Source organism: Coptis chinensis, chromosome 4, assembly GCF_015680905.1.
Source record: "Coptis chinensis isolate HL-2020 chromosome 4, ASM1568090v1, whole genome shotgun sequence".
Taxonomy (NCBI): Eukaryota; Viridiplantae; Streptophyta; class Magnoliopsida; order Ranunculales; family Ranunculaceae; genus Coptis; species Coptis chinensis.
This window is the reverse complement of record NC_141459.1, coordinates 45,714,850-45,737,900: the sequence shown is the minus strand read 5'-3', so window position 1 is coordinate 45,737,900 and position 23,051 is coordinate 45,714,850. Positions and strand designations below refer to the sequence as shown.

General features: G+C 34.4%; 3 protein-coding genes and 1 long non-coding RNA gene across 4 annotated transcripts; 1 reads left to right on the top strand and 3 right to left on the bottom strand.

The window, feature by feature from the left end:
* Positions 1 to 651: 651 nt before the first annotated feature.
* Positions 652 to 1,433, bottom strand: BAG5 (BCL-2-associated athanogene 5). The gene has a single exon (XM_086556928.1). The coding sequence runs from the start codon at positions 1,357 to 1,359 to the stop codon at positions 760 to 762; it is 600 nt and encodes a 199-aa protein (XP_086413054.1). The 5' UTR covers positions 1,360 to 1,433; the 3' UTR covers positions 652 to 759.
* A 646-nt stretch (positions 1,434 to 2,079) lies between these two features.
* On the bottom strand, positions 2,080 to 8,951 carry LOC147503690 (fumarylacetoacetase). The gene is made up of 14 exons (XM_086556927.1): positions 8,590 to 8,951; positions 8,305 to 8,383; positions 7,394 to 7,452; positions 7,181 to 7,305; positions 5,060 to 5,134; positions 4,694 to 4,769; positions 4,483 to 4,582; positions 4,292 to 4,351; positions 4,037 to 4,107; positions 3,875 to 3,937; positions 3,613 to 3,677; positions 2,955 to 3,051; positions 2,721 to 2,846; positions 2,080 to 2,331 (listed from the first exon to the last, which is right to left on the bottom strand). The coding sequence occupies exons 1-14, from the start codon at positions 8,794 to 8,796 to the stop codon at positions 2,269 to 2,271; spliced, it is 1,266 nt and encodes a 421-aa protein (XP_086413053.1). The 5' UTR covers positions 8,797 to 8,951; the 3' UTR covers positions 2,080 to 2,268.
* Positions 8,952 to 11,214: 2,263 nt separating this feature from the next.
* On the bottom strand, positions 11,215 to 17,051 carry LOC147503689 (uncharacterized). The gene is made up of 3 exons (XM_086604931.1): positions 15,885 to 17,051; positions 15,488 to 15,808; positions 11,215 to 11,423 (listed from the first exon to the last, which is right to left on the bottom strand). The coding sequence occupies exons 1-3, from the start codon at positions 16,969 to 16,971 to the stop codon at positions 11,215 to 11,217; spliced, it is 1,617 nt and encodes a 538-aa protein (XP_086461057.1). The 5' UTR covers positions 16,972 to 17,051.
* Positions 17,052 to 17,521: 470 nt separating this feature from the next.
* Positions 17,522 to 20,837, top strand: LOC147503688 (uncharacterized). The gene is made up of 4 exons (XR_015220238.1): positions 17,522 to 17,619; positions 17,759 to 18,950; positions 19,816 to 20,167; positions 20,473 to 20,837. It is a non-coding gene; the product is annotated as an uncharacterized LOC147503688 (long non-coding RNA).
* The last annotated feature ends 2,214 nt before the right edge of the window (positions 20,838 to 23,051 follow it).

Here is a 23,051-nt window from a genome sequence, read left to right as displayed (position 1 = left end):
TTTGTGATGTTATTTTTTGTATAATTATTTTTAACTATGTTTTGAGGCCGTGTTAAGGATATATTCGAAATAAGTCGGTACTTTATTAAAATTGTATAATTTGTAATAAGGAATTAGTTTCTACAAATCACATATTTGTAGCAATTTTTTTTATTTGATCAAATATATATGAATGAGAACACTAAAAATATTTGATTCGTAATAGGAAATTACCTTTTACAAATCACCTATTTTTTTTTAGCAATTTTGTTTATCTGATCAAATATATAAGAATTGGAAATATACTCAAACTCTCCAAATATAAGAATTAAAAATACACTCAAACTCTCCAAAAAGTTTCTATGTACTTGAAATTGTAAGTTATTAGAAAAGATTATCTTATGTAGGTCACATAAGAGATAGAAAAAACTAACTCTTATATTAGAGTGTCACATAAGAGAGAAAAAAAACTAATTCTCATATTAGAGTGCCACATAGGAGAGAGAAAATCCTCTTTTAGAAATCTCTGCTTTAGTATACATATAGTAGAAATAGATAGTAGATATGCAATTTCGCAATGCAGTGCAATTAGATGCCAACCAATTGTCATTTGCAACTCGTGCACTGATCCAAACAGAGCGTTAATACACTTTGAAGTGTTAACTCAGACAATTACCAATGGACGATAATAATATATACGTAGAACGGCTAAAAGTTATTCGTATTTGTAATATCACATTACATACAAACATACTACATTCGTAGACTGCAACTGATTCATCAAACGCCACGAAGAAACCTTTCCATGCATCGAAACCCAAACTTCTCAAAACAAAACCTCTCCATTTCTCTTCCCTCAACAGTTGTACGACATCTCTCATCTTCCCATACACCTTCTTCCATCTCCACAACAACTTCCTCCCACTTTCTCATCATTTCCTGCAGCCCCTCAACTCTCGAATCCGCTACAGCATCTAATATCTCCTGTAACCCCACTATCCTACGGCTCACTTTTCTCCTCACTTCCCTAACTGTTGGGTCTATTCCTGGTACCGAATCGAGTCTTAGTAACAACGACATCAATGCTTCGTTCATTCTCAGCTTCTCTTTTTCATTGCTTCTGATTAAGTCTACTGTTTCTTGGCTCTGGAGTAGTTGTTGTAACTTGTTAGCTTCAGAATTGACGGATGAGATCTTTTTTATTAGAGTGCGGATCAGGTAGGACCGGTAGGTGGATTGTATTTTGATAGCGGAGGATGATTCGATATCGTGTCGGGTGGAGGTTTCGATTGTTGTAGGTTGGGAAGTGGGGGTAGTTTGGTCATTTTGGTAGTAAGTGAAAGTAGTTGTAGCAGAAGAGAAGAAGCTTTTTTTTCTCATGGTGGGGAAGACAGAGTGATCAACAAGTGTGGGTATCACTTATCAGGGTTTGTTTGCTTTTTACCTGTTGCCGCGCACAGGTGTCATAACTCCTAAGACATATTATGTCGGTGTCCAGGTCAACCGCACAATGTGGCTAAGTTCAAATTACTCATAGCATAGTTTCCTCCAAATTCTCAATACAGTATCAGGAATTTCATTCCAAAAGTCGAGGTTCCAAGTGCTTTTTTGTCGAACAAATTACTGATATGGATGTAGGCTAGTCTAATGGCAAGCCAAGTGCAAAATAATTTAGTTGGCAAATGTTCTTCAGAGATGTGAAAGTAAGTGCTACATCATATTCGGAGCTCAACATAAAGGTAGTGTTCATAAAGCTCAGTAGTCAAAGGGCGGCATCCCTTCATAAAGTATGATATAACTTGCTTGACTGGCCGGGAAAGGAATTCGGACAGCTGAGATCTTACCCCGACTCTTCAAGCATCTAGCGTTAAAAATTAAAAAGGGGGAATAGTTCGAATTGTTACAGTGCACCTTAGTTGTTCATGAGCAAGCTACCAATCTCATAGGCACGAATGAGGCTGCAAGATTTTTCCCTACATTCAGCAAATGCTCTCCAGTACGGGAGATAATCTTATTGTTCATTGCGCCTTTTCAATTTTCTTTTGTACGATTCAGATAATATGCCCTTATAATCAATGATTAAATAAGAGTTATAAAATATGGATAGCAACTTTAATTTTTATAAAGCTCATACGATTGGAGGAAACATGCATACATTGACGGGATATCAGCACATATTATGGCTCTGCCAGTGCAAAATTCTATTACATATGCATTTTCAATTATTCATCTACACTGCCGGGACGATGGCAAGCATCAGATTCATCGAATATAAAAATAACTGCTTCTTCAGCTTAAAGCTGGGAGGACCTTTCCAGAGCACGTTCCAAATCCAACTTTGTAGCCGTCACCCTGCAGATTGAATTAAGATCAGCAAACCCTCTCTCCCTTTTGCTACTGTGTTTTCATTCACGAGTATTTTCTAGAAGAAAGTACGCCCGGTTGGAAATTGAGTAGTTTTCGGCTTCCATCTAAAGAAAAGGGTGTTTGGGGATTGGGACTCAATACGAGTGGGTTCAATTTCATTTAAATTCTGATTTTCATCAGGGGATCAACAACAACAACAACAACAACAACAACAAAATCTTAAATGTGTTGCTTTCCAATCCAATGATTCAATATAAGTAAAACATGAATATGCATACCCGAATTTTAAAATTTCAAGAAGCAAACAAAGGAAATTATCAAGAAGACATACTAATAATAATAAATAAATAAATAAAAGCTTTGGTAGAGATAACCTTGCAAAAACCAGTCAGTACGACTTCATCTCCATCTTCTAAAAACATACGAGGCAAACCATTAAAAGACAACGGATTTTTCCCATTCCAGGTTAACTCTAGCAAGCATCCCAGAGATTCTGGCTCCTGCAGGGGAAGTCAAAATGTCAAGACCAAAAGGTTCTAAGACATTTCATAAGTTAAAAACAGAATAGTAAAACACCACAATCGGCAGTATAGAGTTTAAAGTCGTACAGGTCCACTAATGGTCCCAGTTCCAAGAAGATCTCCTGGCCTTAAGTTGCACCCATTGATTGTATGATGCGCAAGTTGTTGTGTTATAGTCCAATATCTGATCCACAAGAAAAAGTTAAAAAGGGATCTGCCGTCATAAAGTAGTTAATTGACTTAAATTGCACTAACATCGATTTAATCAAAAAAGTTGTACTTGGAAATTGGATGCTACAGGAAAAAACATGTCACTCCAAACAGTTGTGATAAGCCTATCAGAGATAAGTTGAAACAGGTGAAAAGGCCGAGCTATGGAAAATATGGAAACATGTATCTCACTAAATCTGCAATTCTGCAACAGTGTGCCTAAATAGGAAGTGACAGAATGGACAACGTGAATGTTGATGGTCGCGATCGGATGCTACAGGAAAAACATATCACTCCAAACACACATGAATTGCCTATCAGATATAAGACACAAGGGGTGAAAAGGTCCAGTCTAATGTAAACATACATCCATGGATATTACTAAACCTGCATCACTGTGTGCCTAATTTGGAGGTGACAGAATGGACAAAGTGCATGTTGGCCTAATGGATGTCCCCAGATGTAAGTAACTATGATAGGTTGGATCAGAATTAGAAATATAAATTTACATCATTGGAAATCTGAAACTTCTTACAGGTGCTTGAAGTTACTCTTTGTGAGAACTGATTCGTGCTCTGGTGCAGTTGTTTTGACACGAACCTTGCAGCCAAAAAGACAGTATATAATTGTTAATAAGGATAAACCAATAGTGTTAGTGTACGAGTGAATTCATATGCCTCCAACATGCTTAATAATGCACTGGAAATATAGTAATTAGACTTGGGGCACAAGATGATACAATTGGCTATAGAGAAACAGGAAGCACTATAAAAAAAAAACACCAAAGAATATACTACCTCCAAAGAAATGTCATAGTTTTTAGAGTTCTTTTCAACAAGATATGGTAATGGTTGAGGCTCCTGCAAAGTGTAGTGTTACAAAATAAGTTTTCACGCAAGAACTATAATCATTTAAAAGGTAGTCTTACGGGTTTTGTAACAATGAAAATGGTTGGTTACCTGCTTAGGAGCATCACAAGAAAAGGGTCCCAGAGCATCCAGTGTTACTATCCAAGGGGATATTGTTGTTCCTGAAAACATCCAAGAGCACAAAATAGGCTATGGTCGTCAAAATTAATTAATGGAAATGCAGAATAGTAAACAGAAGAGCACAAATCCTTTATTAGAAACACAGAATAGTATAACTTTGTAGTGGTAATTTTGCGGTATAGTGAACTCGATGTGTTTAACGAGCCATGGAAGTTTATGGCTCACCAAAGCTTTTTCCAAGGAAAGGCCCAAGAGGTACATATTCCCATGCCTGAATATCCCTAGCTGTTGATGAGAAAAATAGCTCTAATTAGTTTAGATTTTAGCATCTATAACAACACCTCCAGAAGAAATTGAAGATTGTATGCACTGAAATTACATATTGTATACACTGAAATTACATAATATTTCCATACCACTCCAGTCGTTCATCAGAACAAGTCCGAAGATGTGATCTGCTGCTTCAGTCACATCCACTGGCTTTCCTAATTCATTGCCTGGGCCTACCACAGCAGCCTGCAAGGTAAATATGACCCAATGCCCATATAAGAGAATGTGTGGTTGTTCAAATATAGTATGAGTGTGTTTGCACAGTAGAACTGACAGAATACTAATTAAAGCAGAGACCATTTCTAGCTCAAAATCTAGCTTCCGAGAAGGTCCAAAATATGGTGTGGAACTTCCAACTGGATGAGCTTGCCCTCTGTCAAAACGAGATAAAAGATCAGCTAAAGAATATGATACTCTAACATTCATCAAATTCAAAGATAGTCATAGTCTAACAAAATAGGAGGTTACCATATGAAACATATTAAAAGTTGGCGAATCCAATCAATATGGTTGGGGCTAATTCTTGTTTATATTCTGTAACGACCCTCACAGAAAACTAGGATATACTACTATTTCGTAATTTCACATATGGTGTTTGTCTAAATAGTGAACGGAAGGTGCAATGCCTAGATCAAGTAAAAAGAATTAGAAGAAATCGCTGACCTTGGTCTAATAAGATCAGTCCCAGAGACAACAATTGATGATGCTCGTCCATGGTATGCAATAGGAAGGTTGAACCTGAATAATCATAAAATGCTATTCAATAACGGCAGCATAACACAATGGAATGATACCCTAATTTTATTTTCTAATATTATAAACAAAAGATGTTGAGTAGGTACACCTACTCTCTCCACATCATTAACCACCATGATTACACTGTTGAAAATGTTAGGTGTTAGGTGTCTTCTCTTACAGTGTCTTCTAAGTGTTAGTCTTAGTAGGAATCTTGTGTCATGTTCTTGTTGGGATATTTGGCCTTTACAAAACCAATGAACATTTATTGTTTATACCTGATGATTAAATACACAAATCTTATTATTATGCATATGGGTGGATTAATATTATATGATTAAACCATAAGTTTCATAGGTAATAGAATTAGAACAATAAAGCATATGAAGAGTCATGTGCTGGAGATTTGATTGTATCTATTTACCTATAATGCTCACAGTTAGAGGGTGAAGTCGGACGCTTCACTTATACGACTGTAACATACATAATTGTTATATGATAGGATGATGATATCTCTATCATTTGAGTATGACTCTAAGTTTGTATATTGGTGTAGTCACATGACTGACACTGAGGGGATCAAAGTGAGAACACACTATAAATTCATTGTTAAGGTTAGTGTACAAATCTCACTCTACCAATTAATTCCTAAACTTGAGGAATTGTGAAAATTCATTGTGTCTCAAATTTATTACTTTGAGATGTTAAAAAGCAATGTCTATTCATAGACTAGACTTGACGTTTTGGGTAATAAATGTAGGATGTCTTGAATCATGAATTCTAATAAAAGATCCACCACTCTACGGAGTTATGTATTATGAAATTGTGACATGACTAATTGAGCTCAAACTCAGCCGGTATAAGAAATTGTGACAATACTCAATTGATGTTGAATGTCATATTGGGTCAATTAGGCATGGGTGTGACAATAAAAAACATATTCCCAATGGTCTAATTGTGAATACAAATGTGGTGGAGGGACTTAGATTTAAATATTGGTAGGAAAGGACTTTCTTGATAGTTCCATGGGCTTTATTGTAAATATAGATTTGTTAATGGGCATTTTCCATATTAAAGAGATATATATTAAAAGTGTTTTAGTATATCAAGTACAAGTACTTGTATGACAAGGACTTGTCATCTTTGAGATAAGACTTGGAATCCTAAGTGGATCCCACTACACACACACTTACGTATTCTCAAAGTTTCTCGATACAAGAAAATGATTTTTTGGTGAAAAAGACCATTAGTTTTTCTAGGAAAAGTCCAACTAAAAGTAGGAGAAAAATAAAAGTGTTTTGTGGTGTGTTGTGTGGTGAATACTACTAAAGGCTGAAGACTTACTTTTTGGATTCAGTTTTGGAAATTTTTTATTTATTGTTTATCCCCAATTTCTGCTTAGAAGGTATTTCTCCTTCATTTCTTTTTTTATCAATAATAAATTAGTATGTTAAAGATGTAGGATTAAAGAATTACCAACAGTTCTCTTTATTTAGTCAGAGTGAGGCCTTGATAATTGTAACTTTTACTATTATCAATATATTAAGGATTTCTACTATTACTACAAGCATTCAACTGTCTTGGCATGTGTTCTAGTTGATCAAAGTTTTCACTTGTTTCACAAATACATCAAATAAAACCAGCAGTTGCCTGTTTCTTTTGGATAAATACTAAAACTACTAGGTTTTAGATATTATGCCTGAGGCAAATAACGCAATACAAGTACTTACATTTAATTTGTCAATTAAGCAATGTTGTCAAATAATCATCTCGAATTAGACATCAATTTTTTTTACACCACTTGAAAATTGAAAATGTGATGACTTAGTAATCCATAAGTAAGTATGACGAATAAAGATACTGCATAAACCATACTTTGTCAGAAGTCCAAGCTATTTGATAGTGTGACATTAACAGGAAGCATCATCAAGAAGTAGAAGATACATAAATCTTCTAGGTACTGGCGAAGGGGGATAATCCCAACCTTTTTGGTTAACACATTATTTACTTTACTGTTAACTAAACATAACAAATTCAAGATCTACATACCAGTTTGGTTGGATTGCATTGTCTGGTCCCCGAAACATGATTCCACAATTCCTCGCATGGTACATAGATGAAAAGAAGTCTGTGTAATCCCCTATAACTATAGGGAGAAGCATTTGTACCTTGTTCTGATAAAACCAAAAATCACCATTAAAAGCTTAACAGAGGTAGCTAAATAAGGAAATGTGGAACCAAAAGTAGATTGGGAAGCCTTACCATCGGCAAAAGTGATTCTTCTCTCAAAGTTGCATTGTCACGAACTGTAGGCTCATCAACTGCACTTTAAAATCTATGCATTAGTATCATTTACTTGTTTTCAATTAGTATTTTCTTTGCTCACTCGATACTGCTTTGTGGTAGTGAATAAGAAGAATGGGTTCTAAGATCTAGTTAATTTATCAAGAAACGCACAGAGGCTTACACGCCCCTATGCAAGTTGAAGAAGCAACAGACTAGAGATAATGTGATGTGCGTTGAGAATGAGTAATAGTATATTACAGTAAGTGAGCGTTGAGAAGTACAACTAGTAGTAGACTACAACATTGAGTAGGTAGGAGTCATACTATATATTGTCTCCTTATTTAAGGAGAGTGCTTCTTTATGTAAAAGTATCTGAGATTAATAAAGTTTTTACCCTATTGGCCTATTCTACTCATTGGGGAGACCTAAATTCCAGAATAGGGTGCACCGGTGCACAACTCGTCGTTTTCAAGGTCCCAACTGCAATCTGCAGCACAAGACCAACCCAAGACCCCAACTGACTGACCAAATGATATGAAATTTTTCAACAAAACTCCCAAATAACAAACCAAAGTACAAGAACCAAACTCGGAATCCAAACTTTCTTGGTCTCGCAGAATCAATCAAGAACTTAAGGTCAGATCTAAATGGTGCGGAACTTGTCATTTTCTGGGTCTGCAGTACAAAGACCAACCCAGCATCGCAACTAATCGAATGAATGAAACAAAGTTCTTTGCAGTAATTATACAACATTTACCCATATGTACTAAAAAGCGACAAGAATTACAAGATTGGAAAGGGGGAAATAAGTGAGAAATGGATACAGATAATAACTATTGAAAATGAAGAGTTAACGGGAAAAAAAAAGGTGAAGTAGGCGTACATACATGATAACAGCTTTTGAATAGTACTACGAGCCTCCTTCCATGCAGGTCGTCCCATTCCAACAAACTTGTTGAGAGAAGTCTACAACAACATATAAGATATAAGCATAAACTTCACCAAGCGTGCTGACAACCCAAAGTTAAAACATGTCCTATATAAAAATAGAATTCGTAAACAGACTCAAATTTACAGAATCAAACTTAAACATTTGATTGCTTCCTATCAAAAATTTCATCAATTAATTCAACAACATACACTGAAATAAATAACTAGAAAGAACACCAAACCTGGTGAAAGCAATCGGAGTTTTGGAGTAAGGGTCCATTAAACAAACCAGCTGAAGAAACAGCGGAAAGATTGAAAACAAAGTCACCAATTGCGATACAAGGACGAGGAGGGTCAGCTTCATTTCCAGATTTAAAGATTCCGTAAGGAAGATTCTCCAGTGGGAAATGAGATTCTGGGTTGACTTCCACAAAAGATTTCAGGACCATCTTGTTTTTTTTTGAGAGAGAAAGAAGAAGAGTGAAAATAAAACCAGAGTGAGTTTATAATAAAATTTGACTTTACGTAAAACAAGATAAGTTGGTAGTGTTGGAATCAGCGGTTTTTAAAGAGAGATATATGAGAATAATTTGTCGTTATCATCAAAATCTTAAGGCCCAAAATATCGGGCCGATACATCCGATATATCGTTAATATCCGTCATGTCGTTATATTAAATTATTATAAAAAAATATTAGCAACTATACTGTGCTATGAGATATGAAAATTTTATTAATCACTTATTCAAATTTATTGCGCCACTCTCTATAAAAACGAAACATTAAACCTTAATAAAACTCATCGACTCTTTTTGTTGTTAGGTTTAATAATAAAAGTTTCATTAAAGTTTTGTGAGAATGTCTAATATGGCAAAGATAATATTGAAGCTACTTGAATAGCAAGACATTCTCAATCATAATAAAAGAATTATAATAAACACTACTTAAAATGCAAAACTATATTATTTGTCGAGACATTCTATTCCCCCTACACATAATACAAATATGTTTCAGGGTTATTAGTTCAATGCATTTGCATGTCAAGTTTCTGATTTTCCATTAATTATTCTTTGAGGTTAGTTCAATGTAGTTGCATCCAGTTTCCAATTTCTCGTTAATTATTATTTGAGGTTAGTTCAGTGCAATTGCATCAACTTTATGATTTTCCGTTAGTTAATATCTGATTTTAGTTTAATGCAGTTGCATCCAGTTTCTAATTTTCAATTTTATGTTAATTATTCTTTGAGGTTAATTCAATGCATTTGCATCAAGGTTCCGATTTTCCGTTAATTATTTTTTGATGTTAGTCAATGCAGTTGCATCAAATTTATAATTTCCTGTTAATTATTCATTTAGGTTAGTTCAATGCAGTTTCATCTATTTTTCGATGTTTCATTAATTAGTCATTGAGATTAGTTCATTGCATTTGCATCTAGTTTCCGATTTCACGTTAATAACTCTTTAAGATTAGTTCAATACATCTGCATCTAGTTTCTGATTATTTATGTTTTGAGGCTAGTTCGATGCAATTACATCTAGTTTCTGATTTCCCGTTAACTATTCTTTGAGGTTATTTCCATGCATTTGCATTTAGTTTCCGATTTCCCACCAATTATTCTATGAGGTTAATTCAATGCAATTGCATTATATTTTTGATTTTATGTTAATTATTTTTTTATGTTAGTTCAATGCATTTGCATTCAGTTTTCAGTTTCCCATTAATTATTATTTGAGGTTTGTTTGATGTATTTGCATACCATTTCTGATTTCTCGTTAAATATTTTTCAAGATTTTGCATCAAATTTCTAATTTCCTATTAGTTATTCTATGACGTTAGTTTAATGCAGTTGCATTCAGTTTCCGATCGATTTCTAGTTAATTACTTTTTGAGTTTAGTTTATTGCATTTTGCATAAAGTTTCCGATTTTCCGTTAATTACTTTTTGAGCTTAGTTATGTATTTGAATCCAGTTTCCAATTTCATTTTAATTATCCAATGTGGTGTGTAATATCAACTTCTACTGATCCATCTGTAGTGTCATTGCAAACATGATATAAAAAAATAAATTATGTTTGATTTACTATGTGGGATCATCGAAAATTATCCAATACCCGATTTTTCGTTAATTATTCTTTAAATTATACATGACTCACTATGTGGAATCTTCAAAGATTATCTACGAACGGGTGTTGCATTGTTATATTAATTATTATGAAAAATATTTCCAACTATACATAACTATTATATATTAATATTATATTGGTCACTCATAAAAATTTCTTATAACATGAAAATCTCACTCTCTATTTTTTTTAAAAAGAACTCACCTTTGATAAAATCCTTCAACTTCATTTTGTTGTTTAATAATAGAAGTTTCATGGAAGTTTCGTGAGATTGCCTAATAAGGCGAAGTTCATATTGAAGCTATTTGAATAGCAAGGAGTTCCCAACCATACGAAAAGAGATAAGATAAACACAATTTTAAATGCAAAACTATATTTATCGAGACATTCCCATAACATATAATTCAACTATGTTTTGAGGTTAGTATAATGCATTTGCATCCAGTTTTTAATTTTTCATTATTTATATTTTGAGGTTAGTTCAATGCAGTTGAATCCAATTTTCGATTCCCGTTATTTATTTTTTGAGGTTAGTTCAATACAGTTGCATCCAATTTTCAATTTCTCGTTAATTATTCTTTGTGGTTAGTTCAATACATTTGCATCCAATTTCCAATTTCCTGTTAATTGTTATTTGAGATTAGTTTAATACATTTGCATCCAGTTTCCGATTTCTCGTTTATTATTATTTTTTTTTAAAAAAAAATTAAGTTAGGGTTAGGCAGACCCCCACCAATATTATATATCAAGAAAATTGTTGTACATATTGTACTCCAAAAGCATCCTTCTCTACATGCTCTTGAAGAACTCTATCTAAAGGAGGGATATAAACAACTAGGGATGGAGATTCTACATTACAACTAAGAGAAGCCAAATAGTCTGCAGCTTTGTTTGTTTCTCTGAACTCGTGGGCTATGGAGATATAAGTGATTTGGTCATACAACTTGGATATAGCTGCAACCAAGTCTTCACAGAACCATGGAGGTTTCTCAATTTGCATGTGCATCTAGTTTCCAATTTCCCGTTAATTATTGTTAATTATTGTTTGAGATTAGTTCAATGAATTTGCATCCATTTTTCGATTTCCCGTTAATTATTTCTTGAGGTTAACTAGTTCAATGCATTTGCATCCAGTTTATTTTTTGAGATTAGTTCAGTGCAGTTGTATCCGATTTCTGATTTTATGTTAATTATTCTTTAAGATTAGTTTCATGCATTTGCATCATGTTTCCAATTTATAATTAATTTTTCTTTGAGGTTAGTTCAATGTAGTTGTATCCAATTTTCGATTTCCCGTTAATTTAATCTTTGAGGATTAGTTCAATATATTTGCATCCAGTTTCTAATTTCCTGGCAATTATCTTTTTATATTAGTTTGATGTATTTGCATCCAAGTTTTGATTTCCCATTAATTATTCTTGGAGGTTAGTTTAATGCAGTTATATCCATATTTAAATTTTCTATTAATTACTTTTTAAGATTAGTTTAATGCTTCCATTTGCATCGATCCAATTTTCGATTTCCCTTTAAATATTATTGAGATTAGTACGATGCATTTGCATCCAGTTTTCGGTTCCCCGTTAATTTTTCTGTGACGTTAGTTTCATGCAATATTATATATATTTTAAAATATTTTTCATTATTGGGTTGCAATTATTTTTTATTATTTATTATTTTCTATTATATATTTTGTGATGTTATTTTTCGTATAATTTAATTTTCCATATGTAATTTGTTTTGGTTTTGGTTTTGGTTTGTGTGTGTGTGTGTGTGTGTGTGTGTGTTTGTGTTTTATAAAATTGGAAATTACATTATAGTGTTGAAAATTTATAAATTTAGTTGGAATATGTCGTAATTATTGTGGTCGAAATTGTGATTTTTGGATTCCTTAAGTATGAATAAATGTCTAAATCATACAGTGGATGACGCATCAAATCAAAAAGGTTTTAATAAGATAATCGTTTTCGGTGGAAACTATTGTTTTTAGCAATTTAGTTTTTTGTCTCCTATTTTTTTTTTTTTTTTTGTAATTAGGCAATTAGCTATATTGTTTAGGAAAAATTGGAGACTCTGTGAAAATCTAGATAGGATTGTTTTTTTTCATAATTAGCTATAGTATTTAGGAAAAGTTAGACTCTGTGAAACTCTAGATGAAATTGTTTCCTTATTTATATCATACTTTTTCGTAATTAGTAATATAGTTTAGAAAAAATTGGAGTTTCTGCGAGTACTCCAAAAAATAGATTGGTGAGGGTATAACTATAATATATATCTAAGGATAAATATATGAACTGCCTTGAATGAGTGAGGAGAAGAAAAGGTTTCGGTGGGAGAAAGAGATTTTGTGGTTTTCTTTGGGTCTCTTTTCGCAGTGTTTTAATTTCGTGGGTCTCTTAATGCATTTTTTTCTCCTATTTTTTCTTAATTAGCCATGATACATGGACACTCTAGAAACGCTTCCTCAATTGAAGAGAGTAGAGCTATAATATATATATAAAGATACCCCCATTACCCGGTTAAAATTGGACTCTGAATTATGTTTGCTCGACTCATACTTTCGTTGCCCATTTACGTTCAAGAATAGGATCCTACTAGTAAATGTGAAATCTCCGAGCTTCTTTGTTTTCCTACTAGGAAATGAAAACAAATAACACGTCTCTCTCTCCGGTCTCCACTACGACACTACGCATTTTCAAGGCATAAATGGGATAGAGCACCTATATAATTTGTGTTCTACAGTGCAGAGCTTTAAATGAGTTTGTCAATTTTGCATGTACTTTCTGTTGGATGCGAATAAAGAAAACAATAAAGAAACAAGGGCAGTAGTAAAAGGGAACATCCAAGGCGCGGATTAGGTTGTCCTTAAGGAAAGATTTTGTCCCTTCTAGTGGTGCAGAAAAGCAACAATGGCATCTTCCTCACAAGATACAATGGTTTAGCAGGCTAACTTGCACTCGAACAGGTTGCTCTCTAGAACGACAGTATAACTCTCTCTAGCGGCATAGTAAGAAGAGAATAAGAAGAGGCTAGGGCTGTTTCGCGAGTTCTATGTTTCTAGATGTGGAAGTTCCCTCTATGGACGCACAATCCTGATTATATAGAGGTAAGGTTGGTCACAGCTAGTCGGTTTCCAAAATAGATAAGGAAGAGAAACCTACTAGGAATAGAAGTCTGAAACTTGTTGCTGAAGCAAAACAAGTTTAGGCAATTGGCCAAGCCACTACCTACTAGCTAGACACACACAGTAAGCCCAAGCCCGAACCCGAACCCGAACCCAACACGACGCGATGCGACTCAGCTCGGTGTGGGTGCGCGCGCATGTCTTTGGGTGTTACACACTATGTTGATTATTTTTCTTAAGTTCACTATTTGCCTCATAAGGTGTCGACACATGCTTACTATCATAATAGTTAAACTTTTTCAAAAACTTCTCAACATCATGCTCTTGTGAAAGTGTATAACCATCACAATTTCTGATGATTTTGATTCCAAGAATCACATCAGCTTCTCCCAAATCCTTCATTTCAAATTGGGAGGATAAGAGCATCTTGGTGTTTCTCACAACATCAAGGCTAGGACTCATGATTAACATATCATCTACATATAGACAGATAATCACATATGTATTCACATCAAAAGATTTAAAGTAAATACATTTATCAGCATCATTAATTTGATATCCATTGGACATCATGACACTATCAAACTTTTTGTGCCATTGTTTTGGCGCTTGTTCCAACCCATATAAAGACTTAACTAATTTGCATATCTTATGCTCATTCTCTGGTACTATAGTACCCTCAGGCTGCATCATATATATTTCTTCATCAAGATCACCATTCAAAAATGTAGTTTTTACATCCATTTGATGAATAAATAAATTATGAAGAGCAGCCAGAGCCATTAGAACTCTTATAGAAGAAATCCTAGTTACAATAGCATTAGTTTCAAAATAGTCAATGCCTTTTTTCTGGGAGAATCCTTTGACTACTAGTCTAGCCTTGTATTTATCAATGGAACCATCTAGTTTCAGTTTCCTTTTGAAGATCCACTTGTAACGTATAGGTTTTGCCCTAGGAGGTAGATCAACTATCTCCCATGTGTGATTAGATATAATCGAATCTAGTTCTGAGTTGATAACATCTTTCCAGAAAGGTGCATCTCTAGAACTGATTGCCTCATTATACGTCATAGGACCATCATCAACGAGAAATGTGTAAAAGTCATCACCAAAATTGGTGGATTTTCTATCTCTTTTACTTTTCCGAATTTCTTGTTCAGAAATTTTAGGATTTGTTGATTGTTGTTCACTAGGACCAACCAACTTCTCAATGCCAATTTTCAAAGGAAACACATTCTCAAAGAAATCAACATTTTTACTCTCTATAATAGTGTTAGCATCGACAAGGTTATTATTAGATTTTACTACTAAAAATCTATATGCAGCACTATTATGAGCATAACTAATGAACATACAATCAACAGTTCTAGGTCCCAATTTTCTCTTTTTAGGTTCATTCACTATAACATTTGCAAGACACCCCCATATTTTGAAGTATTTCAGGTTAGGTACATGACCTTTTCATAATTCATATGGTGTCTTATTCCCTGTTTTCTTGTTGGGTATCCTATTATGTATATGGCAAGCAGATAGGATTGTTTCCCCCCACAAGTTCAGGAAAGCTCCAGAACTTACAAGCATAGCATTCATAATCTCTTTTAGTGTTCTATTTTTCCGTTCTGCTACTCCATTAGACTTAGGAGAGTATGGTGGAGTAGTCTCATGAATAATGTAATTCTTGTCACAAAAGTCCTGGAAGGGGTTAGACTCATATTCTCCACCCCTGTCAGACCGAAGTCTTTTAATCTCACAATTAAGCTGGTTTTCAACTTCAGCTTTGTACTTGAGAAACATCTCGCCTACCTCATGCTTGTTTCTAAGTAAATATATCATGGTGTACCTAGAGAAGTCATCTATGAATATAATATAATAAAACTTCCCCCTCTAGACATGATACTTCTGAATTCACCCAAATCCGTATGAATAAGGGTCAGTGTTGCAGTTTTATATCTAGAAACAGTTCTGCAAGGTTTCTTTGTGGCTTTAATCTCAGCACATATATATATATATTTTGTGGCAAACCTTGTCAAAGCAGGTCTGACTATGTCACCACCACAAAGCCTTCTCATCAGTTCGCAAACCCGTGAATGGTTGTACAAGTAGGTCACCACCACCTTAGCTTTTTTAATTAATTTCAAAACCGATGCTCTCTTACAGAAGTCTTTCAATATTAGATCAATCGAATGGGCAGCACATCCAGACCAAAACAAGTTGTACCCTGTATCTTATTGAGATTAACATTTATTCGCAAAAGAAAATGAAGAACATATAAATCATAATTGTAATTAACATACCAGGAAGCCTAGCTAACTGTTCTCCTGCTTTCTTGTAGTTCGGTCCATTGTCCGTAACAATTTGGACAACATTTTCTTTGCCGACCCAATTTACAACAGACTTCATGTGATCCATGATCGATATGTGGTCTTTATAGTCTTTTGAAACATTCACGGAGCGTACATAACAACACTGGCCATCACAATACACAAGAAAGTTCATGAGAGACTTCCTTGTTGGACCCGTCCACCCATCACACATGACAGTCACCCCATATGTCGCCCATTTTGATCTCAAGGCCTCAATGTATTCCTCAACTTCCAGATAGATAATATCTAGTTCCTTATGAAATAAGTCATAAGTGGAGGGAGGCTTTACTCCTAGGCCCGCTCTACAAGCTGCGTCAATCATAGGCTGAGTATACGGGTTGGCAATAGCTTGGTGCGGGTTTATTGCAGCATAATGGATAAATTTTCCAAAAAATGTTCTAAACTGATCACCCAATGCCCTCGACCCAGCTTTAAACGATTGTTTAATGGACGGTTGCTTTGTATCTTCTCTTCGAATGAGGTCAACGTCGATGGTTGCAATATCTGGCTGCTTACCAGCACGCATGCTACTGGATCTTCTAAAGAGAGACCCCATTTTCCCTTTCCCTTTCTTTTTAGAACATGATCCTTCACCTACCTCCATTCGTAAACTCCCACCTCGGTGCAACTGGTTTTCATTGTGGTGGCTTGCAAGTGACGCTCTCCTAGCTTGCTCAAGATCATCTAGATCATAACCCTGATGTTGGGTCTCAAACTCATCATCAGAATCACTGACATCTTGAGTATTACACATTGCTTCCTCATACTCTCGTTGAGCTACCGCCTTGTTTAGTTTCTTTAGTTTAGCATTGTCTACCATATTTCTAAACAAGTCCCTAACCTTCTTACCTTGTTTTCTGCACATCTCTACATTTACATTGCCACCCGCTATGTGGTGTTTAAATCTAGTGATCCCACCACCATTGAAAATTGCACCACAATAGTTACATATAGTCCCATTCTTATTGCCCGGGATTTCTTGACAATGCTTCCAAGCGACGTCTTTATTTTTACCCATTATAATACCTGATACACAAGAAGAACGCTCGGTGTTCCAGTGGTGATTGTTGGTCGTCTATTCTTGATGGGCATATGAATTGTGAGAGAAGGGATGGGGTTTAAATAAGATAGAGGGAGAGCTTAGATTGGTTGAGGGAGAGCTTAGATTGGTTGTAGTGGAGGTGGAACTTTCAGTATGAAGTTGGAACTTGCAGAAAGTAGGTGGAAGGGTGTAAGAAATTGATGAAAACATTGGTTTTCTGAAGGAGGGTGGAGGAAGAAGAAGAACTGTCGGGTCAATACTTGCAATCCCCATACAAACCAATCTATCGCGGTAAATTGGATTATATTCCAAAATATCGTAATTTACCAAGATTTCACTAGATAAGTTGAGTTTCTCATGCCCAAAAATATATCAGTGATTTCTTATGTCGGTTGGCTGCAAAACCGATATATATCGCGATATATCGCGGTATTTTGTACTATGGTGGGAAGAGAATTGAAAACTCTGTTTCGTACCTAATTACTTTATTATCTCATCTTCTCTTGATTTTATGATTTTTTTGTCACAGAGAATGACGATATGAAGCTTTCAAGATCAATATAAGGGATTTTAATGGAAGATCCATGTTTTCGTCTATTTTCTTTGGAAAGTCAGAAGTAAAAGGTTAGTTTATCTCATTCTCTTCTTCTCTAGGCCATCCTTTTTTAACTATTAATTTTCCATATTTATCTAAGATTATAGTGTTCCATATTTAAGAATGACCAATAATTATATTAAAGTTGAGTCCTAAAATTTTGCTCAGCTGCATATTGCAACGTGTTCTTTTGTCCCGGAACACTCTACTCAACCAGTTGATTACAGCCTGTTTGACGCCATCCAACTGTTTGTGGCCAAGATGCCTGATTAGAGAAGCCTCAGATGTGCAGTATCATTGAGCCTCTTTACCTGCCAACCCGTTCTTAACGAATGTTGTAGTATTGTCATGGAAGAATCATCTATACAGATCTTATGCGACATTATTGGACTGAATCCTAGGAGCCCCGTAACAAGACACTTGATTGGCACCACGTGAGTGAAGATACCAATGGAAGATGAGCATATCGAGGAAGATCTTCCAACATTTACTTCATGAAGATGGTCATGAGTACTGGCTTCACGACATGAGATTTCAGCCTCAGTTTTGTGATCCCCAGTTGTGGTGACAAACTGTAACCTGCTTTTACCGAATTTTTCCCTCGTCAAGCCTTGCCTGGTCTTGGAAAGCAGATCTCCATGTGGTAAAGGATTTGGCCCATCTCGGTCATTAGCCGAGTTAGGTAGAACGTGTGAACTCTTAACAATTTGCAAATGAAACTGTGCGCATTGTTTTCTATTATAGCATGAGAAGGAGAAAGAATTAGGGGACTATATATTTATCGAGTGCAAATTGTGATATCCATGTTCATATACAATTAGGATACTGTATATTTGTTAATTGAAAAATGTGGTATCCATGTATAAGAGTTGCTTGAGGTATCCAATTTATGCAGTCCATGTATATGAGTTGCTTTGCAAAAGAGAGTTCAATACTGAAACAATTTATGCTTAATTTATGCAGTCCAGCATATGAGTTACTTGATTTGTGATATTAATGTAGTGAACGCATTCTCTTGGCACCAATATAATGCATGATGAGCATCTGGAAGATAACAACAGTGACAAAGAAATCGCCGTCAAAGGTGTACCCCGAAACTCCCAATTTTCTTTTGGAACGAAGTCTGGTACAAAACTTCTTCCCTCCGCCATGTTAAATACCATGTTATCTTATTATTTCTCTAACTTTCACTTTACCGTCTTTTTCTTTTACGTTCGTGCTGTGTCACTGAAAAAATCTTTCTATAAAGTCTATTACTGACGCTCAACTGACTCAAGTAAAAGATGATAAAGTCCCACCCTTCTTGGCCTCAGCAGTGGGTTGTGGATATATGGCCAACTACGTACAAAATCTTTCCAAGGTAAGTAAAATCCACGTCATGGTAATAATATCAGTGTAATATGGAACCTAGCTTCTTGCAATGGGAAAATTGTCAAAACGGTTTTTGCTTTTTGTCTTTGAATCACTTTATCTTACTCTCTGCTTAGGCTATCACATTGTCATGGAGTTAAAGACCAACTAAACATGTTCTTGGGGTTTCCCACATATTTTGATGATATCACTAGGATATATTCCTTTTTGTTGATGCAAGGTTTTTAAGGTTTTTTCCATCTGTATGACGACATCTCTAGGCAGGTATCTCTTATGTGAAAATCACGTGTATGTTACATGCATTATTACTTTTCATTTTACAAAGATCAATATCTTAAGTTACGCATTAGTTTATAGAGTTTTGTACCATGACTTGACAATTTTGATTTTTTTTAGCAATCTTGGTTATGGCTTTCTGTTGTAATCCAACAAGTCGTTTACATAATAGAAGTATTAGCTATATGTCTATGGGCATGAAAATGTTAGGAGCCCAATACCAATATTGTTGATAGCTGTTGAGGGTGCCTTTTTCTTGAAACTTCTATTAGTCATTCAGAACGTTTGCAATCCTGTTTTGAAACAACGGTCTGCTGAGCGATTAAATTAAAGTTGTGACGTTGTGTAGTTTAAATCATGTATATTAGTTTCAATGCCTCATTGGCTTTGATAAAATTTTCAGTGCCAAACAATTTGATTGAGCCAATTAACTGTCATAAGACAGAGCTAAGGTACCTAGATTGTTCTCCTGTGTACTCTAGAATATATATGATAGGAGGTCTCAATGCAATGAAATTCGATGATTAAGACTAAGAGTTTTTATGTTATTTTCATCTATATTAATTTCTTTTAATCAGTTTGGTGTATGTAGGAGAACTGTTGAGATAGTCGATGGACCAAATGCAATCCATAAGAGTCATGTTGTTCTTCATAGATGAGAATAAAGACTTTATTTTATCTTGAATTGAAGATCATATGATATGTAGCCTTTTCCATACATGATTGAAGGAATGAGACTAGATACAAGGAAATCTATATAGGAGCATTTTCAATAGCTTTATCTGTATTGCTACCATGTGGCTGGAACTGTTGGCCTGATAAGTATCCCAGTAATGGGGATTGCACCTGAATCTCCAACTTCGATCAGTCCACAAAATCTATGACGCAGTTCTTACGACTTACAAACATCCTCAGAGACGTCATTGAAAAGTAAGCATTAATACCTATATATAGACTTCATTTCAGTTCTTATGACTTAAATTTGGCATGTTCAAGATTGCTAGCCATTCAACATATTGGTAACATTATATACAATAAGTACCTTTTCATTGTTGTTAAATGATGATCTCAAGAATTTTTACACCAGTTGTCATAGGCTAAATCAAATTTCGGTCCTAGAAGTATGTAAACAATGCTTATAATATTACAAGATGACAAACAACTGTTTTATTGTAGCAATACTTATATTTATCCTACCATTCCACCCATTAACATTGTTTTACTTCTCTTAACAGTACTTTAAAATGGGAGATTATATCTTCCACAAAATGAACTTGTGCGATTTGGGTTGTGTGGCGAAGATGTTTTTTGAGGAAGGTTTTGGATGGGTGAAGAGAGCTCATGAAAGTTCAGATTGATAGAGTAAAATTTTATTTCAACCAAGCAGAGGAGAAGTTTTGCTGGTTTGAACCAAATATTAAAGGCGGAATTTGTTTGCAGGGTCCCAAGCATAGAATCGCATTTAGAGTTTCATGTGTAATATATTTTGGTTCCCTCTTAATTTTTGAAGTTCCAATGGATAATGTCTTTTTGATGTTGCAAACAGCTATGGTTTCTTCTATCAATGGAAAAATTGAATTTATGACGTTTATTTGCCTATTGTTCATGTGTGTCCTTTGTTGATTTTTTGTCTTCACTGGGTTATGTCATATATCCAATTTCAGTTCCAAGTTTGAATTATTCCTGGAGTTCTCATTCAAGGATTTTGATTGTAAGATGAGAAAATGACTTTTGTATTTTGGGATTCCAAGTTTGAATTATTCCTGGAGTTCTCACTCAAGGATTTTGATTGTAAGATGAGAAAATGACCTCTGTATTTTGGGAAATTTTGTGGTCCGGCGAGTATTCGTTAAGACGTGCAACGCACGTACATGATGCTAGTAATTGTAATTGTTCCTATGACCATCAGCTAATCACTTTCATTGGGGAAATGATAAGGAGGCCTAGAGACAAAATTTATGTTTTTTTTAAGGGTTATCATTGTGTAATTTTAACAAGTTTAATTTTAATGTTGTATATATATATATATATATATATAACATTATAATCGAACTAAGTAATTTTATGATTAATTAAAGATAGTTGGTTATGATTTTCCTTCATGCTAGTAGGCTTTATTATAGAGATTAGAAAAAGTCTAACTATGAATTAATCAAGTTCTAATATGGACTTTCAATGAAAACTTGATTTTTAGCATAAGAATATTCTTTAGGTGGATTTCTTGTTTTTCCCGACCCATTCATTCTCCATTTATAAAAAAATTGAAATTTATTTGTTTTGATATATTATTTGAAATTGATTTAGTAGTATAATTTAGTATAGCCAAAAGTTTAAAAATCTTTTTCTCTCACTAGTTTTTCCTTTGATTAAATTAGTTAGTTTTTGGTATAAACGTTTTCAGGTGGATTGGATTACCTTTCTCATACAATACTTCAACATGTTTTAGAGAGTAAGGTACTTGGTTGACTACATAGTTGTTTGAGTGTGTTTTTGTTTCCATCAGTATAACCATTCAATTTTGTGGATATCAGTCACACTATATCTTTATTCTGACGAAATTCTCAATTCAATTGAACAATATGGCATATGTACGTAGAAAATGATTTCGTCAAATTTACATAAATTTTGTTATTAGTTGGTTACTAGAAACTAACAGCTAAGCTAACTTTTTTTTTTTTTTTTTTTTTTTTTGAATCAAATACTTTACTTGTGATCGAGTCTTTTGATGTGATTTGGAAGATTTATAAGTGGATGATACTTTAGAACGCAATTTCAAGGGTTTTCTACCGAAGTCGTCATCACTCAATCACATTCTTCAGAATTGCACTCCTCTTTTCACTTTCTCTTTTCTTTCCCGTTCTTTTTTCCCACTTTTGTTCAAATTTCAAAAACATTGACTTTCTTTTGATTGAATGTTTTTGTTTTATGGAAAAGAATCGATTTTTATCGTTTTTCTTCTCAAACAGATACTAGACCAGGGTGATTGTATCTCTTTCCACAAAGATTTTCTTCAATTCCCAATTAACCCCTTAGCTTCCAAAGCCCAAAGTCAACTCTCAGTGTGGGTTTTTGTTGTTTGCTATGGAAGTTTAAAATGTACTAATAAAAAAAAAAAAAAAAAAAAAAACTTACAAAAATGTTTGTTTAGTGAGGGCAACAAGCTGCCACTCACTACTAGCCATATCATGCCTATTTTTCTTAACCCGTAATTTCTTACTGACAAAGCCCTCTCACTCAGTGGGTTTCTTCCAAAGCCCTCTCACTTATTATTATAACTTAAAACATAATCAACCCCTCAGTAGATTATCTTCCAAAGCCCACCCAATGCACACTCTTTTGTTAAGTACACCCCACCCCTAAATGGCACTATAAAAAAGAAAACACGGAGCTTCTCCATAGTTATTACGAACCTCAACTCAAAGCCCTAGGTTATAGAGGACATTATATCAAAAGCACGAACCCGGTATGTATCTCTAATACTTGTGGAAGCCAAAATAGGAATTTGACACTTAATATCTTTTAAAAATGAATGGACGACACTCATGGTGAAATTCAATATTGGTTAAAGATAATCCTAAAGTAGGTATGAGGGTGCAAGGGTTTGTGATTCTCTAACTTTCATAATCAAGAATTTTCTAGCATAATTTTACTTGATAAGTTATTAACATTCATATATTTTTGGTTTTTTCCCAGTTTGTTGTTGGATTTGCATTTTCAATAATGAAGACAAATTAACCGTACAAACAGAGTATTTGATACCATAGTACAAAATATCCCGATATATCGCGATATTTGGAGATATCTATCCAAATTT

What these genes read in the sequence shown, in the direction of transcription:
- BAG5 (XM_086556928.1), bottom strand. Translation starts at nt 1,359, where the DNA reads ATGAGAAAAAAAAGCTTCTTCTCTTCTGCTACAACTACTTTCACTTAC.
- LOC147503690 (XM_086556927.1), bottom strand. Translation starts at nt 8,796, where the DNA reads ATGGTCCTGAAATCTTTTGTGGAAGTCAACCCAGAATCTCATTTCCCA. An exon ending in CTGGGACCATTAGTGGACCT is followed by an intron (nt 2,847 to 2,954) that starts GTACGACTTTAA and finishes CTTCCCCTGCAG; the next exon opens with GAGCCAGAATCTCTGGGATG. An exon ending in TACTGACTGGTTTTTGCAAG is followed by an intron (nt 2,332 to 2,720) that starts GTTATCTCTACC and finishes TTCAATCTGCAG; the next exon opens with GGTGACGGCTACAAAGTTGG.
- LOC147503689 (XM_086604931.1), bottom strand. Translation starts at nt 16,971, where the DNA reads ATGGGTAAAAATAAAGACGTCGCTTGGAAGCATTGTCAAGAAATCCCG. An exon ending in ACAGTTAGCTAGGCTTCCTG is followed by an intron (nt 15,809 to 15,884) that starts GTATGTTAATTA and finishes AATAAGATACAG; the next exon opens with GGTACAACTTGTTTTGGTCT. An exon ending in GGATTTGGGTGAATTCAGAA is followed by an intron (nt 11,424 to 15,487) that starts GTATCATGTCTA and finishes ACTTGGTTGCAG; the next exon opens with CTATATCCAAGTTGTATGAC.